At 40.1% G+C, this 18,593-nt stretch overlaps 1 protein-coding gene across 4 annotated transcripts in view; it reads right to left on the reverse strand.

Moving 5' to 3' along the window:
• The window catches only part of ATRNL1 (attractin like 1), a 976,173-nt gene that overhangs the window by 552,116 nt on the left and 405,464 nt on the right, over positions 1-18,593 (reverse strand). The window contains exon 21 of one of the 4 annotated variants that reach the window (XM_065552411.1): positions 8,065-8,219. The exons of the other annotated variants lie outside the window; for them this stretch is intronic. Coding sequence (XP_065408483.1) covers positions 8,108-8,219 — 112 coding nt within the window. The 3' untranslated portion in view covers positions 8,065-8,107. Of the gene's footprint in view, positions 1-8,064; positions 8,220-18,593 lie in introns of those variants that run through there. 4 annotated transcript variants of the gene reach the window in all.

Here is an 18,593-nt window from a genome sequence, read left to right on the forward strand (position 1 = left end):
CATATGCAGATTTCAAGGGGTATTGGGTACCTCTGCTATTCTCAAATCAAGTAGCCACCAGGGGCAGGGGGAGGCCTAGGCTGTGTTAATTTTTCCAAGGATCCCTTGCCTTGGGACTTGCCAGTCAGATACCAGAGTGTTGAGCATGGTGTAAATAGGCAGAGAGACTAGATCAGACAAAGTTGTACATTGGATTCAAGGTGCTTTGCTGTGGTTTCAATACCACTATAATGACCAAGAATGGACTATTTACTAATGCCCTTGTATAGTGTGTAATTGGACATACTGCAGCCTCTATGTAAGTAAAGCTTTTTTCTTAAACACTTGTATTAATCTTTAAGTATAACTGTCTGGATTTTATTATTTTATTACAATTGTTGAATTGTTTGTGGGTGGTAAGTGATTATAATGATTGCAAAGAAATATTGTGTTACAATCTTTACATAGAAAATTAAAATGTTATAGAACAGAGCCCACAGATGTTTTCATTTGGTTTTCCACCCCCACATTCATTTTTAATTGTTCTTAGTTTTCTTAGTTTAGTTTTTAGAATAAAAGCATCTTTTACACAAGAAGAATCTACTAAAGTGTTCCCAATTTTTTAAACAATTTAAGCAAAACGTAGGCAGTGATAACACATGTACCCTATAATTTCTGTAATTAATAGAAAAGAATATAAGGAATGACAAGTTAATTTTCCTCTTTCCATTTCAAAATACACTGTATATGATTAATAATTTTCCAGCTACTTAAGTGTAGAGTTTATCACCATAAGAAAATGAAGACTTGAGAAGATTTCTGACCAAGACCAACACCAAACAGCAACTCAGAATCAAGGGGTATTCTGTTCTCAATAAAAGAGAATAGAACCTCTCCAATGCCCAAATGACATGACAAATATTACATTTATTTTACTATCTTCCATATAAGAATATTAAATGTAAAATGCAGACAAAGGAATGAATAAATTAGAATGTCATTTATGTTTTTTTTCTAGGTCACCAACCTGACAGTATTAGGAAATTTCAGAAAATAACAATGTTATCTAAATTAACTTTTCTATGGTAACAGCAACTTTCATATTGTGTTAGTGGCTTGTTATAATATGAACATGAAGTTTAAACATTTCAGAGATTTTAAAACATGATACAGAATAACTGGCAAGCTATCATACTTATTGTGAGGAGACCAAGACCCTAGCTATTACATGAGACTTTCAAATTATATTTGAGATATTCATGACAGATTAGGGAGTTTCTAATAAACCACTAAGAAAGTTTGTTAATCTTCCTGAATTTTTCATGAACTTTTCTATGGCATATTTTGATAACATTTACACAAACAGATGAGAATCTGAAGCAAAGAGCACTTATCACCAGCCTATCCCTTCTACTCTATCATAATGAGCCCCAGATCCTTTAACTCTGTTTTGCATGCCTTTACACCAGGGGTTCTCAAACTGGGGGTCGGGACCCCTCAGGGGGTCATGAAGTTATTACATGGGGGGTCGCGAGCTGTCAACCTCCACCTAAAACCCTGCTTGCCTCCAGCATTTATAATGGTGTTAAATATATTTTAAAGTATGTTTAATTTATTGGGGGGGGGGTCGGACTCAGAGGCTTGCTGTGTGAAAGGGGTCGCCAGTAAAAAAGTTTGAGACCCACTGCTTTACACACATTCTAGGGGATAGCTTTTTGAAACACAGTCCCACTGGACCTGATTCTCCTCTCACACTGGTGTAAATCACAAATCTACTCTGTTCCTTGACATGTTCTGGATGTGCTAGCCATTGTAGAGGGAAAGGGGTCACCATGTGGCAGGCAGGGAGGGTGTAAGGTTGTCTATGGCACTGGAAAGTTCATGGTCCCAAGCCTCAGAACTTTTGCACATGCACTGTCACTACCATCCTCCAATGCAGGCAGGGATGGGGTGACAATTGTATCCCCTCCTGGAAGGGGTAATGGATTGAGAACCCTTCAAAGAAGCTAATCTCATAAAAGTGACCATCCAGAGAGCCATCCTCAGTACCCAAGAGGCATGACAACTCCCAGCCTCCTTTCTGGTCTCTACAACCACAACTTCCTGTGCTGGACTTCTCCAATATCTTTCAAATCTACTGATCATGCTGCAGAGATGACCATCCTACTTTCCTACTGTTCAATCCATGTCATTCCCCACCTTGAATCCCTGCAGTGACATCAAGTTTCTTTCTGCTTCACATGCAAAGTCTTCATCCTTACTTCTGCATATTCTTCATCTCTCCTTGCTCTCCCACTCATGGATTGAGGCTCAGTGAACCGCCCTATGTTTGCCTGGTAACTGACCACACCTGCCAGCCTCATTAGCAAGAGCTATAAGGCTGGAAGGAATGAGAGAAAGGGGGACGGAGACTAAGAGTGGGAGGTCAGGCTCAGAGGGAGTAGGAGCCTCCTAGTATGTTGCTGGCCAGGCCTGTGGTAGACCAAGCAGTTGTAAAGCCTGTATATAGTTGGAAACTGGTGGTGGCAAACTGATCACAAATAAAGAACACGGGTGTTGCACCAGACTGAAGTGTCCCTGATTCATGGAGGAGAGGGCCAAAGGGGCCGATTCCGGAGGGGCGCAGTGGGCACCTCATTACAGGAGGACCACCACCCTCATAACTTTTGGCCCAGTGGTTAGGATACTCACCAGGGGTATAGGAGACCCTGCATTTATATGCCCCCATGTGGCGGGGTGGCTCCCCCACACAGGGAGAAGAAGGGGGTTAAAAGCAGCACCAGGGAGGCTGCGCAGAGCCCACTAATCAGGAAAAGGCTTCTTGTGCCCACCAATAGCGGAAAGACTTGCTGGAGCAGCCAATCAGGGCTGGTGAGGGCCATATATAAAGGGCTGCTCAGCAAAGCAGAAGGGAGTCTTTCCCTGGAAGGCAAGGAAGGGGGATTGGCTACCTGAAGAAGTGCCATAGATAGAGCAGTGCTGGGAAGGGGCAGCAATGTGCAAGGGTGAGCTGCTGGCTGCCCACTGCCAGGCTGGGCTTTGCTACCAGGGCTGGGAGGGTGCTAGGGTTACGGGGGAAGTGGTCCAGGGAAAATAGGCAGCAGGTTGGAGGAGGCTATAGGGTCCCTGGCTCGAGACCCAGAGTAGCGGGCGGGTGGGCCTGGGTCTCCCCCCCACTGGCCAATGAAGAGAGTGGCCAGTATCCAGACTGCAGTTTGCCCCTGAGGCGAGGGGCTGGAACTTGGACTGCAGTTGGCCGCTGAGGCAAGTGGTGGGAATAAGGACTGCTGGTCCCCCGGAAGTCGGGAGATACCGGAGTGGAGGAACAGCCAGAGGACTGTGCTAAGAAGAGGATGCTGGCGTCTGGGGAGCAATACAGGTCCAAAGAGTGGAGACAGCAGTGATGGCAGGCATGACACCACTAGCTGAAGGTGGACTGGAAGGGCTGAGAACTTATTCCCAGGACGGCCAGCAGGAGGCCCTGTGGTGGTAAGTCCCACTTTGCCACATCCCTCCATATGAGGGGGAGAAATTCTTTGAACAGGAAACTGCCCCCTCTACGGTGAGTATCCTAACCATTGGGCTATAGAATATTCTGATGTGTGTTGCCCTCAGTCTATCCTGGTGAAGGTCTTCCACTGTGGATATAAAATTAAAACATTCATTAGTACAGGGATCTACCACCTCCTAGGTGAGCGTTCTAACCATCAGGCTATGGAGTCATTCTCATGTTACGAGGGACGTCCCCACTGTCCTCCATCACCACACCTGCTTCTTGCAAAAATGGCATAGGCACCTAATGCCAGGAGGGGGTCTGCACCTGAGAATCCCCAACAGAGGGGGGTGCCTTTCTGCAGCCAGGATTTTGGGGCCTATCTCCGAGAGGGGGAGGATCTTAGCATTCACCCTTCAGGTTGGCATCTCCCATAAGCTATTTTAAGCAAGGAGCCTTCCAGCTTGGTTTTGTGAATCCCATTCTAAGGTGCCTGTCTCTCCCCCCCTCAGTGTACAGGGCTCTATGTGCTGAACTCAGGCTTTGTGAATATCAGCGATTTTCTAGGCACATCAGTCTCTTTGTGAAACTAGTCTTCTGTGCATGACAGGGGCAATACACTTCTCCACACTTTTTTTTAAGGCATGTATATTTGTCATGTCATTCCCAATCATGCTGTCATCTGGAAAGAGAGACTCTGGAATGTTAATGAATTTCCCAAAAAGTATGATACAAAATTTAGTAAATACTTTAAAAAAAGAAAATTTCCAGATAGTTGAGAAAAAAGATAACATGCTATACTACCTGCACACCTAAGTTATAAATACAATCAAATTGTTTGTGAAATGTACATATGAAAAATATTCACTCCCAATTTTCACTCCCTAGTGCATGAAGCAACCACTCAGATATAAATGTGGTTGGTATTTGGTTGTTTTTTGGAATACATTTGTGTGTTCTGGGGCGGGGTGTTTTTTTTTTTGTTTGTTTTTTAGCTTTTACACTTTAATCAAATACTTTTAGTAAAAGAATATTTGTTCATTAAGAATGATCTCTCAGACACTCCAAAGAACTAGTGCTTTTTGTGGTGGTCATTCAACTAGTGCTTTTAGGTGGGCATTCACCTCCCTCTGTATCATAGTCAAGAACCAGTTGTAAATAAATGCCCTGGTGCACCTCTGGGGTTGATGTATGTGGTAGGTTAAGGGAGGCAAAAATGAGGATTAGTGACTTCTGGAATTTGTTAAACAGGGATTTTCCTTGACATAAGAGAGAAATAAAGAGAGTGCAGGAATCAAGAGAAAATCCTGTTTGGTAATCCAAATATACTATAGAAGTGGGATATTATTAATGTAGAGATTGTGTAGGAATAGTTACATTGTAATCCCTTCACTAGTCTCTTTCACCAGCTTCGAACAGTTTCTATTCTCTGTTCTTCCTTTTCACACTGTCTGATGGGTTCGCTCTGCTCAAGCTTCTTAACCACATAGGATAATAGGCTCCAATTACATTTACCGCCTTTCATCTCTGTTTCAATTACATTTGTTCTGCATGCTAGCTTGAAAATCTGTCCCAAGTCAGTTTGTTTAAATCACAGAATAATAAACTCTCAGTCCAAAATTTTGGGCTATACTTTTAAGAAGTCAGTGAAATATACTTCTGATTATTTTTTTAACTGTAAGATGATCCCTAAATTAGTATTTAAGAAACATGGTTTGTATCAATTTGTCATAAAAACACAATCAACAAGAATACTGTGTGCTGAAAGCAATAATATTTATTTTAAGCATAACTTTTTTTAACTGCTCTGATCATTTAAAGTTCTTTTTTTCCTCCTTGTTTTCATACTAGGTTTTTAATTTCAACTATAACTATAATATTCTGCAAGGATAATGCTATAATTTGGAATATTACCCACCAGTCAGAAGCATGGAATGTTTTAATGTCACCCAAAACACAATTTCCAGTGATTGAAGCAGTTCATCATGTCAGGGAAGCAAAGCATGCACATATTCCATAAATTAGAGCGACAAAGCCGAAACAGTAGTAGAGAAAATGCTTTCTGGGAAGGAAAAAGCTCTTTTGGCAAGCTCAGCATGGAAACATTCCAGAGAATTCACTCTATGATTATTTAATGTTTGCAAAGCATTCTAGTGCATTCTAGTGAACGTTTCATTCTTGATTTGAGTACAAACATCCAGTACAGAAGCTTTTGTGTTAAAAGCTATCCGATTAATATGGCACATTTTAAAATTCTCCTCTCCCTAAAAAGGATCAGGTTATAAAAGTGCAATCCTAAATACTGGAGAGAAAACATATTTTTCCTCCCTTGTTTTAAAAGGACATTTTACTGATGCCATTATACAGCTTGTTTCTGGGTGTGTGAAAATGTGCTGTATGCGTCTGATTAATGGCCCAGACCCCCAGATATATGTGAAGAACACACAAGTCAGTACAGGCAGGGAATGAAAATATAAGCTTTGAGCTCCCCTGATCCCGGGCTTGCTGTGTAACACTTTAGCCTACTGTATTACTTTGCAACAACCCAAAGACTGCTCTAAGTTACAATGGCTTTCAAGGACACCAAGGTGCCAATGCAGCAGATAGTGATGAGAGAGGCATAGGGATGCCCCCACCATACCCCTTTGCCCTGGACGCACCCTCTATGCCCGAAAGAGGGAGGAGGTTGGTGTGGGAATCACTATACCAGCTGTATAACAATGACAAATCATACACAGGCTTAGGGTGACCAGATAGCAAGTGTAAAAAATCAGGACAGGGGGTAGGAGGTAATAGGAGCCTATATAAGAAAAAGCCCCCAAAATCGGGACTGTCCCTATAAAATCGGGACATCTGGTCACCCTACACAGGCTACTGGCTATAAGGCCAGAATCAGCTAACAGTGCAGCAGAATCTGTGCAGAATCTGGGACAATATTCACATTTTTTCATGTATTATGGATTTTAAACTATTTTAACAAAATGTACGTTTCCTGCTGCTTCTAATGGCCCTTTAAATCTTAATTTTTAAATGAATTACTGTACTCTGACTTGTGACTTCTCTTTTCATGTAAATTCTGTTAGTTTTAAATTCTTTTGGACTTTGATTTTTTTTTACCTTATAGTTTACAAGGAAACACACTCACCCTCTTGTCAGATGTATTGTTTAAATATTTTAACATTGGAAATACAACATGTTCCTCCTCCCTTTATTATTTCAGTACCAAGGGCAAACTTTTCAAAAGGTGCCTAAGTCCCATTTTCCAAAGTGACTTAGAAATGGAGTCCTAAATACCACATTCACTTGAAAATGGGACTCAGGTGCTCTTGAAAACATCGCCATGGACCTCAGATCCTCTTTCATTTTTTATTGAACTGATAACTTCCAATAAGAAGTTCAAGCACCAAGAAGAAATGACTACACATACAAAAAATAAAATGCTTCCAGGTGTTAGAAAAGGAACAGGCTAAGAGCAACCAGGCTGATTATTGGTATGGAAGGGATACCATACAACCAAAAACTCAAAACATGTACATAGTTTGAACAAAACAAAATGGGGGTTATCAGCTCTTTGGGATTATGGACCCTAAAAGAAACATGCAAGGAACAAGAATTGTAATCTTTTCCACTCTTTAGGAACAGCCATGATATCTGGCCATGACTGGAATCTGCAGAAGAAAAACAAATCAGGCTGGATATTATACAGGACTTCTCATTACAGTCTGTTACTGAAATACAGAACAATCTCTCATATATTGTAGATGAAGAAAGCAGAATACTATAGATTTAGAAAACATATACGTTGGCTATATCTGCTGAATAGTTTAATGAACTAGTCACAAATGAGAAGGATGTATCAGAATACTCATTCCTAGCATTCCTTCTTCCCTCCTAAAGGAATTATAGTCTATTGCACCTCAATTTATAATGTATTTTAAGGTTTAGAACAGATTGACAAGGAGTCCCAGTTCTACTGATGGTAAAATTAAAACCAGAGGACAGATATGTATTAAATAAAAATATTTCATTTAAAGAAGCAACATCATGTGGCAACATAGCTAAAGGGAAAGGTTCAAAATCATCAGAAATGTTAATATAACTTTCACCGCAGAGAAAGACTTAAGGTCACTGAGTAGATGAAGTGAAATAGGCAGAACACATAAAATGCTGTTCTAGAAATCTGAGCGCAGAGAAATCTCTAATCAAAGATTTCAAAAGGGTAAATGCTAAACCATTTAGTAAACCATTTTTGTTGAAACATTTTACTAGGGAGTAAAAGACGACATAAGCTAGTGGTACGGTAGAGATTTAATAAAAATAGATGAAAAACACCAGAATAATATGTTTTTATCTATTTTCTTCTCCAAAACCAGTTTTTTTTTTCTTTTTTAGAAATTTTGTGATATTTAAATTAATGGACACAGGTAAAAAAAAATCCTTAAGCATGATCAATAAAGGGATATTGAAATGTTTTCTGGTAACAGAGAGAAGAAATTATTTCAGTTATTACCCAGTTCCCATGTTGTGAAGGAATGGATTTATCTAAAGAGTGCCCACTTCTTTATCTTGGAACTGCTTTACTTTTGTATGAATGGAACTGCACATCAGTAAAGTTCAGTTGTTTAGATGTACAGTTCATGTCTTCCTTTTCCTTTTATTCATAACTATAGAGTAAGCAATCTTTCTGTTCACTGGCAGGGTAGATTTTTTTCTTTTAGGACTACCATTTGTCAGCTTCATCTGTATCCTAAACGAGAGCACAAACTTCAGAAAGCAGCGATCAAAAACAGTAAAGAGAAAGAACATAAGAATGGCCATACTGGGTCAGAACAAAGGTCCATCTAGTCCAGTATCCTGTCTTCCGACAGTGCACCAGAGGGAATGAACAGAACAGGTAATCATCAAGTGATCCATCCCCTGTCACCCATTCCCAGCTTTTGGCAAACAGAGACTAGGGACACCATCCCTGTCCATCCTGGCTAATAGCCATTCTCCATGAATTTATCTAGAAAGAAAGTAAGAGAGAGAAGGAAATTATCAGGTGATGAGGGGAAGAATTTTGTTAACTAGCTTTGTAGGATGTTGCAGTGAGTATATACCAGACAACTGTCATTGGAGGGGTTAAGGAATGGGAAAAGTAATCTGAATTTTACCCACTGAGATCCCAAATCAGGAAAACATCCCTATTCTTGAAAGCACTTAAACTTAACATTTTAAATCAGTATGCCTTGGCACATACTTAAGTGCTATCCTTAATCAGGGCTTGAATTTTTGAGAAAATCAGAATTATAATTAGGGATGGATTGGGTGGCTTAAAAAATAGAATAAGACCAAAAACAGAAAACATGAGGCATATTTTCTGAGACAGCTGCAAAACAGAAACCACTTCAGAGAGCTCAACATTTTTATTTAAAAAATAAAACACATCCCTCTTTAATAGCCTTGACTGTGCGCCTCTAAAAAATAGTAATAAAGACTCCAGTCTTTGGTTTTATGGCACTAATTTACATTTTCCTGAGTTGCACACAATACTATATTAGTACAGGATCACCAGCCTTCTCATTTCAGTGGGCATAACCTAAAGATGGGCAGTTAGAGGATTAATATAGCTGACTGCTGATTGGGTAAAGGCTTGAAAAAATCCTTTTCCATTACCTGTGGTGGGTAGGAAGCTTTTTGGAAGGTGCTATCAAACTCTATAGAACCCATTTTTTTTCTTTTTTCATAAACAAAAAGTGTCTTGCTTTTCTGATTATGAAGAAAACCTTTCAAACCTGTACCAAATTTAAACCTACTTCCTCTGGTGCTTATAACTTTGCCAATATACAGAAGTGTGGAAACCAGCTTATTACAGTCTTGTCAGTTTGCATATCCCTGTGGGCAGAGATGAAACTAACAAGGATCAGGTCAATTTCACACTGCCACAGATTAACAGAATGCCAGCATAAGGTTCTAGATTTGGAAAAAAGAGAGAGAGATTTTTTCTTCCTTCCTCAGTGCCAGTAAGGAGGCTTCAGACATCTTCCAGTCAGAAGCCATAAAAGGTAAAGCCCAAAAGCAAGGTCCAGAAACAGCACCCTAGTATCAGAGGGGTAGCCGTGTTAGTCTGAATCTGTAAAAAGCAACAGAGGGTCCTGTGGCACCTTTGAGACTAACAGAAGTATTGGGAGCATAAGCTTTCGTAGGTAAGAACCTCACTTCTTCAAGTGAGGTTCTTACCCATGAAAGCTTATGCTCCCAATACACCCTAGTATGATTCCTAGTTCCCACCTGTTTCCCAGACTCTGGAAGGTGGCTGCTCACCTGTATGCTGCCCCTTTACAGTGCAGTCTCTAATCTTAGTTTAATTGTCTGGCTATTAGGCATATGGTCAATTTTGCAAGACTTGTGTATTAACGGATGAGTAGGTTGATGGTAAGTGGGTGGCAAGGGAGAGAGACTGACAGGATAACTTAGAAAAGTGAAGTAGGTACAGAGCAGGATCAGAGAGACTGCAGAGAAAAGCGGAAAGGAGAAAATAAATATAGTGAATGAATTAAAACATATAATGTAGGCTTATAAAGAGAAAGTGTAAGGCTCTGTGGACTTGAATCTGGGTCTGCAGAGCCTGCAATGGCTGAGGTTCCCATAATGCCACTGGGGGGGCCATGCAGACCCACAGCCAGGGTGCACTGTGGATAGTAGATACCACAGGAAGTACTGCCCAAGGGATGCAAGCCAAAGTATCTAGTTTGCATATTAATTCAAGTTCAGCAGTTTCTTGTTGGAGTCTATTTTTTAAGCTTTTCTGTTGCAAAATTGTCACCTTTAAGTCCGTTACTGAGTGACCAGAGAGGCTGAAGTATTCTCCTACTGGTTTTTGAATGTTATGTTTCCTGATGTCAGATTTGTGTCCATTTATTCTTTTGCGTAGAGACTGTCCAGTTTGGCCAATGTACATGGCAGAGGGGCATTGCTGGCACATGATGGCATATATCACATTGGTAGATGTGCAGGTGAACGAGCCCCTGATGGCGTGGCTGACGTGGTTATATGATGGTGTCACTTGAATAGATATGTGAACAGAGTTGACATCAGGCTTTGTTGCAAGGATAGGTTCCTGGGTTACTGTTTTTGTTGTGTGGTTGCTGGTGAGTATTTGCTTCAGGTGTGGGGCAGTCTGTAAACGAGGACTGGTCTGTCTCCCAAGATCTGTGAGAGTGAGGAATCATCTTTCAGGATAGGTTGTAGATCTTTGATGATGCGCTGGAGAGGTTTTAATTGGGGGCTGAAGGTGATGGCTAGTGGCATTCTGTTATCTTCTTTGTTGGGCCTGTCCTGTAGTAGGTGACTTCTGGATACTCTTCTGGCTCTGTCAATCTGATTTTTCACTTCAGCAGGTGGGTACTGTAGTTTTAAGAATGCTTGATAGAGATCTTGTAGGTGTTTGTTTCTGTCTGAGGGACTGGAGCAAATGCGGTTGTATCTTAGAGCCTGGCTGTAGATAATGGATCGTGTGGTGTGTCCTGGATGGAAGCTGGAGGAATGTAGTTAAGTATAGCGTCAGTATAAAGCAGAAACCTACTGACCGCTATACTTACCTACATGCCTCCAGCTTCCACCCAGGACACACCACACGTTCCATTGTCTAAAGCCAAGCTTGAATAGAGACTGGGAATGGCTGGGTCATTACACAAATTGAATCTATTTCCTCATGTTAAGTATCCTCACACCTTTTTGTTAACTGTCTGAAATGGGCCATCTTGATTATCACTACAAAACTGTTTTTTTCTTGCTGATAATAGCTCATCTTAATTAAATAGCCTCTTAGCCATGTTCTCTGTATGTGTATATATATATCTTCTCACTGAATGTTCCATTCCATGCATCTGATGAAGTGGGCTGTAGCCCACAAAAGCTTATGCTCAAATAAATTTGTTAGTCTTTAAAGTGCCACAAGTACTCCTGTTTTTTTAATCTAGGAAAGTTAGTCCTCAGAATAGTAGATGTCAGTCAATATTTTAAGACCCGTCCCTCACCCACAAATATTTAAACCAGACCCACTCAGCACATGATTTTTTTCTGATGATTGAGTAAATTATTCATCAATTTTTAGTTATTTATCAAATTAATTTGATTAATAATATAACTCTTCCAAACAAAGGGTCAAATACTGCAACCATTATTCAAATGACATATTCAACAAATAACTGCCATATTCACCTCAAAAGGGCAACTATATAAATCACTTTTGTTTATCAAACCATGAGAGGCAAAAATAGATGACTTTCCTCAAAGTTCCAAAAATGCAACAATTCAGAACTTCCCCATCCTCTGCCTCCTGACCAACAGCAACCCATGGCAAGCACGGTGTCCTCCTTGTTTACATCTTACTTTTTATTAACACCCTATTTGCAAGGAGTCAACAATGTTCTGGGTGCTTTTAAGAAAGGAATATGCACTTAAATATTGTCTAGGTCTCTACTCCAAAGATCCTATTATCAGTGGAAAGGAAGAAGGCATGTCTGGTGCTACAGTGAGGCATTTCCTTCATATAAAGTTCCTTCAAACTGTCTGGAGAAGAATTGCCTATTTTTATTTATTCTAATTTAAACATCAAAAACATAGGACACATAGAGCTCACGCTCTAGGCATCTTGAAAGATACCTGAAAGCAGAAAAGACATAGCAAAATCAAACAGTAGCGTATCAGTGACCAATCTCACTCAACACAAAACAGTTACCCAATAAAGACACAACATAATATACCTCCCTCATTTCCCAGCAGAAAGTCAAGGTGTTTCCCCCCATAAAAAATATCCATCCCCCAAGTTCAAGAAATTTGGTCTCTTTTGGTCCAAGGTGGGAAAAGAGGACCCTAAAAAAGAGATTCCCTCTTTTTTAAACCAGGGAGCCTTCTGATCCAATGCCTCTAGTGCCTGTAATTTTAGCAGGATGGCACTGAAAGAGAGACTCAGGTGGACAAGTCCCAAACCATTCTGGGCTTTGTTGGTCAAAATGAAAATCTTAAATTTAACACAACAAACACGTAGTCATGTAAAGTTGCACAACTGTAGACTGAAGTCACCAAACATCCTTGTAATCACATGGTTTGAACTCCTGGACCCACTGAAGTTAATGGTAAAACTCCCATTGACTCCAGCGGAGGCAAGTTTATCTCCAACGTCATAATAGTGTCTAACTTCTAGTCACTGGGAACTTGAACAGTTCCATCTCTGCAAAGCTCTTTTTACCTAACAAAAACTTGCAGTTTCAAGTCAGTTTATTTTTCAAAAATCAAATACTTTTAAAACTGCATATGTAACACTTCACAAATATCTGATCTTATTCTAGAAAATACTGGACTAAAAAAACAATTCAGCTTTGAAAACTTTCCTTATCAGCTAGTTGGAAGATTTAGAGCTTGGTGGTCATCATTCTTCACCACCTCTGTTTTATTGTTTGCTGGACACTTGCCCACATGCTCAGCATTTAGCTGATTGCCATATTTGGGGATGGGAAGGAATTTTCCCCCAGCTCAGATTGGCAGAAACCCTGTTGTTGTTGTTTTTTGTTGTTGTTGGTTTTTTTTGCCTTCCTCTGCAACATGAGACAAGGTCATTTAAACTAGTGTAAATAGTGAATTCCCTGTAACTTGAAGTCTTTAAACCATTTATTTGAGGACTTCAATAATTCAGCCAGAGCTAAGGGGTATATTTCAGGAGTGGGTGAGTGAGGTTCTGTGGCCTGCAATGTGCAGGAGGTCAGACTATATAATCATGATGGTCCCTTCTGACTGTAAAGTCTATGAATGAGTTTACGAGAGAGAGAGTTTTCTTACCACTTCCCAAGTGTATCTTCTCTGAGATTCTCTTTCATACCATGGCACCCTAATAGCCTTGCCTCCTGTCCAGGTTTTGAGGATCGTCCCTTTTTTAGGTAGTTGTCCAGGGAAATCTGTCAAGGTGCTCAGTAAGCTCTGCCTGCTGTCAAGTTTTATGGGTTCAGGATCATCCCAGATGTCTCAGTTTTAGGTACCTCAGAGGTGGCAATGCTACACCCTGATAGTTTTGGAGGTTTGGCAGTTTTCCCCAAACCCTGCCCTGTCCCAACTCCAGCATGAAACCTCTGATAAGGCTAGAAACTACCCCCCCACCCCACCCCACCCCACCCCGTCTCTAGTTTGTGATTCTTTCAAGACGAGAGGGACAAAAACAAATTCTGGGCAGTATGAGCCAATTCTTTGATATTCCTTCAGAGAGTCCTTTCTAAGAACAATTTAGATACCCAGTGGGAAGGGCAGATCCTCAGCTGGTGTAAACTATCATAGCTGCACTGAAGTCAAATGGGGCTATCACAATTTACACCAGATGAGAATGTATCACCTTGACTCAGTTTCCCTGAATCACTGCTCCTGAGACTCTGAAAGTAAAGGGTTTTGTGTCAGTCCAGATTTTCAGGCTTGATTATTAATTTGCTTTGATACTGAGGCTTTAAATCAAACTTCTATGATTATTTAAACAGTTTTTCTAACTGAAATATTTACTTTGGCTTTCAGTGCTTGGAATTCCTTTTAAAAATTGCTGAAAAATTATTTTCTCCATAACATAAAAATAATAGATGGAGATGGATGACTAAAGCTGTAAATCAATCCTTCTGCAAAGATAATCTAATAAACCACTCAAGCTTCACTGCTGAGGTTTAGGACCCATCATCAAGGTCTTTGGATTGATTTATGGCTTTGTAATCAAGCTCCCCCAAAACCCATTATCTAATAAACTGTGGAATACACCACTTACCTTTCAATACATTCACAAAATAAATATATAACTCAAAGCTAGAGCTATTTAACAAAAGAAGCCTAAATGACATTCAAAGGTTATGTAGCTAAATTTATATTTTACACTTTCCAAAAGATGAATCACCAGCACAATAAGATGAAAAGCAAAAGGACTCTCTTTAATATTAAGACATTACTTCTTGAATCTGGTTAGGTTTTACCTCCCCTCCCATACTCACTTTTTTTTTTTTTTTTTGCACTGTATTGACAGTTATTCTTCTCTGCACACACTCAGCATCTGAGGTGTTACAAACTGAGAATACACTTTTTTGCACTCCATATAATCAGGTTCTTTTTTGTTTGGAAAGTCAAAGATTCAGATGTTTTCCTTAATGTCACTAATTTTAGTTTCAGAGTAGCAGCAGTGTTAGTCTGTATCTGCAAAAAGAACAGGAGTACTTGTGGCATTTTAAGACTAACAAATTTATTTGAGCATAAGCTTTCATGGGCTACAGCCCACTTCATCGGATGCATCCTACTGTATTTTCCACTACATGCATCCTGTACTCTTGTTCTTTTTACTAATTTTAGTGCATCTTCCTTCAAAGTATTTTATTTGATTTACTCCATACTGTTATGTACACAACCACACATGATAAAATTAAAGGACACATTAAAGGTACATTTAGAACAAAGGAAAGGAAATATGTATGTTTACACAGCATGCAGTCAACCTATAGAATTCACTATCACAGGCGGCCTATAGTCTAGCATTTTGGCTGGATTTTGAAACAGGATTGAAAATGTTTATCACTTCTAAACAACTATAGCCTTTAAAGGTAATCAAATACCTTTAAGGGTAATCAAAGCTAATGTTTCAGAGATCACCTATAGGGCAGGAATTTTCATCTCCTGTAAAACAGTGTACACATTGTAGGGGCATCATAGGTCTTCCCCCTCCCTTTCCTTTGAAGCATGAAGTACTGGCTGCTACTGAAATATACGGATCAATAGTTCAATCCCAGTAATGCAAATCCTATTCTAGTATCAAAAGCACAGAAGCAAATGCAAATTGGCTATTTCTCTGTGTCCTGCTGGAAACCTGATTCCCCCTCATTATCCCATGCTACACACACACACACACACACACACACACACACACACACTCTCAAATTGTGGCCACTCTCTTTTCAGTCAAGGACACATGAACGAGGGATACATGTAAGTACTACTACGTAAGAAGTGGAACAGTGTGATGCTCTCCTTCTCCACTAAGGACTCAATGTACAGCCTCAAATGAATTTTGAGTGGTTTATTAGATGCAGCTGGAAATCTAAAGCCATTTTGCAGAAGAAAAGAAGATAAGGATATAGAAGATTCACATACATTGCGTATCAGATAACTTGGAGAAGCATCTAGGGAAGGTGTGTACCCTGAGCGCTACTCCAGATACACGATTAACTATTAAGTAGTTAAATTACAATCCAAATCTCTTTAGGATGCTCAAGCAGGTCTTTAAAAGGATATCTGTAATCCTGTAGCTCCCTCATCAGTGAGTGACTGGAGATGGTATATCACAATCAATATTCAGAGTAACAGCCATGTTAGTCTGTATCCGCAAAAAGAAGAACAGGAGTACTTGTGGCACCTTAGAGACTAACAAATTTATTAGAGCATAAGCTTTCGTGGACTACAGCCCACTTCTTCGGATGCATATAGAATGGAACATATATTGAGGAGATATATATACACACATACAGAGAGCATAAACAGGTGGGAGTTGTCTTACCAACTCTGAGAGGCCAATTAATTAAGAGAAAAAAAAACTTTTGAAGTGATAATCAAGCTAGGCCAGTACAGACAGTTTGATAATAGGTGTGAGAGTACTTACAAGGGGAGATAGAGTCAATGTTTGTAATGGCTCAGCCATTCCCAGTCCTTATTCAAACCGGAGTTGATTGTGTCTAGTTTGCATATCAATTCTAGCTCTGCAGTCTCTCTTTGGAGTCTGTTTTTGAAGTTTTTCTGTTGTAATATAGCCACCCGCAGGTCTGTCACTGAATGACCAGACAGGTTAAAGTGTTCTCCCATTGGTTTTTGAGTATTTTGATTCCTGATGTCAGATTTGTGTCCATTAATTCTTTTGCGTAGAGACTGTCCGGTTTGGCCAATGTACATGGCAGAGGGGCATTGCTGGCACATGATGGCATATATCACATTGGTAGATGTGCAGGTGAACGAGCCCCTGATGGTATGGCTGATGTGATTAGGTCCTATGATGATGTCACTTGAATAGATATGTGTACAGAGTTGGCATCGGGGTTTGTTACAAGGGTAGGTTCCTGGGTTAGTGGTTTTGTTCAGTGATGTGTGGTTGCTGGTGAGTATTTGCTTTAGGTTGGGGGGTTGTCTGTAAACGAGGACAGGTCTGTCTCCCAAGATCTGTGAGAGTAAAGGATCATCTTTCAGGATAGGTTGTAGATCTCTGATGATGCGCTAGAGAGGTTTTAGTTGGGGGCTGAAGGTGACAGCTAGTGGTGTTCTGTTATTTTCTTTGTTGGGCCTGTCTTGTAGGAGGTGACTTCTGGGTACTCGTTTGGCTCTGTCAATCTGTTTTTTCACTTCAGCAGGTGGGTATTGTAGTTTTAAGAATGCTTGATAGAGATCTTGTAGGTGCTTGTCTCTATCCGAGGGATTGGAGCAAATGCGGTTATATCTTAGAGCTTGGCTGTAGACAATGGATCGTGTGGTGTGTCCTGGATGGAAGCTGGAGGCATGTAGGTAAGTGTAGCGGTCAGTAGGTTTCCGGTATAGGGTGGTATTGATGTGACCATCGCTCCAGGACACTACTGTGCTAATAAGCGATGGTCACATCAATACCACCCTATACCGGAAACATCATCATAGGACCTAATCACATCAGCCATACCATCAGGGGCTCGTTCACTCTGCCATGTACATTGGCCAAACCGGACAGTCTCTACGCAAAAGAATTAATGGACACAAATCTGACATCAGGAATCAAAATACTCAAAAACCAGTGGGAGAACACTTTAACCTGTCTGGTCATTCAGTGACAGACTTGCGGGTGGCTATATTACAACAGAAAAACTTCAAAAACAGACTCCAAAGAGAGACTGCAGAGCTAGAATTGATGCAAACTAGACACAATCAACTCCGGTTTGAATAAGGACTGGGAATGGCTGAGCCATTACAAACATTGACTCTATCTCCCCTTGTAAGTACTCTCACACCTATTATCAAACTGTCTGTACTGGCCTAGCTTGATTATCACTTCAAAAGTTTTTTTTTCTCTTAATTAATTGGCCTCTCAGAGTTGGTAAGACAACTCCCACCTGTTTATGCTCTCTGTATGTGTGTATATATATCTCCTCAATATATGTTCCATTCTATATGCATCCGAAGAAGTGGGCTGTAGTCCACGAAAGCTTATGCTCTAATAAATTTGTTAGTCTCTAAGGTGCCACAAGTACTCCTGTTCTTCTTTTTGCACAATCAATATTATTTCATCTAGTCAGTCATTTGTGGGGAAGCTATCTGTTCAAAACCTGCTTACCCAAATTTAGGAGATATAGAAGGCAAAAGGCCATGTGGCTCTTCTATAGCACTATGAGGCGCGTCTACTGCTGTGTGTAGTTCATCAATCAATGTACCCACAACAAGAACATAATCCCTTCCTCAAGGAGCTGGCAGGTTAAATGCATGACTAAAACCAATACAATAGAGGAAAGACATTCTTTGGTCATTTAAGCAAAGGACCAAGAGCCTATCTCTGGCTCTGCCACAGACTTGCTGAGTGACCTTGGTCAAGTGACTTCTGTGCCTCAGTTACCCAGACTGTAAATGAGGATAAAAACACTTACCCTAACAAGAAGAGTATAAATGTTTGTAAAGCACTTTGAGATTGCACCTATAGCATGTAGCATTCCACAAACACAAAAAAAGCGACATGCCCATGTAGGCAGTTACAGAAGGGTGTGCAGCCAGTGTAGCTCGAGTGCTTCCCAGAGCTGGGGAATTGTCAGAAGCAATTAAGTGTTGTTCAAATAAGTAAATGAACTGGTAGCCTTCATATCTAAAAATAATTATCAGCAATTTCAGACAAAGACCAGGAAAAAAATCATTTCTCTCTTTTTTTTTTTTTACATTTGTCATAATACAAAATCCTTTCTTTGCACTGTGCATAATTATAATCTCTAATGCAGAAGCTTTTCTAGTCTCTCAACAATTATGGAAGCAGTTTAGCATTAGTGATAGCTGGAAACAAAAGTGAAAGACAGCATGAAAGGTTGTTCTAGTTCTCTTCACGCATAAATATAAATACTACGGATAAATATTTCTC

The sequence above is a fragment of the Chrysemys picta genome, chromosome 7, assembly GCF_011386835.1.
Source record: "Chrysemys picta bellii isolate R12L10 chromosome 7, ASM1138683v2, whole genome shotgun sequence".
In the NCBI taxonomy this organism is placed as follows: Eukaryota; Metazoa; Chordata; order Testudines; family Emydidae; genus Chrysemys; species Chrysemys picta.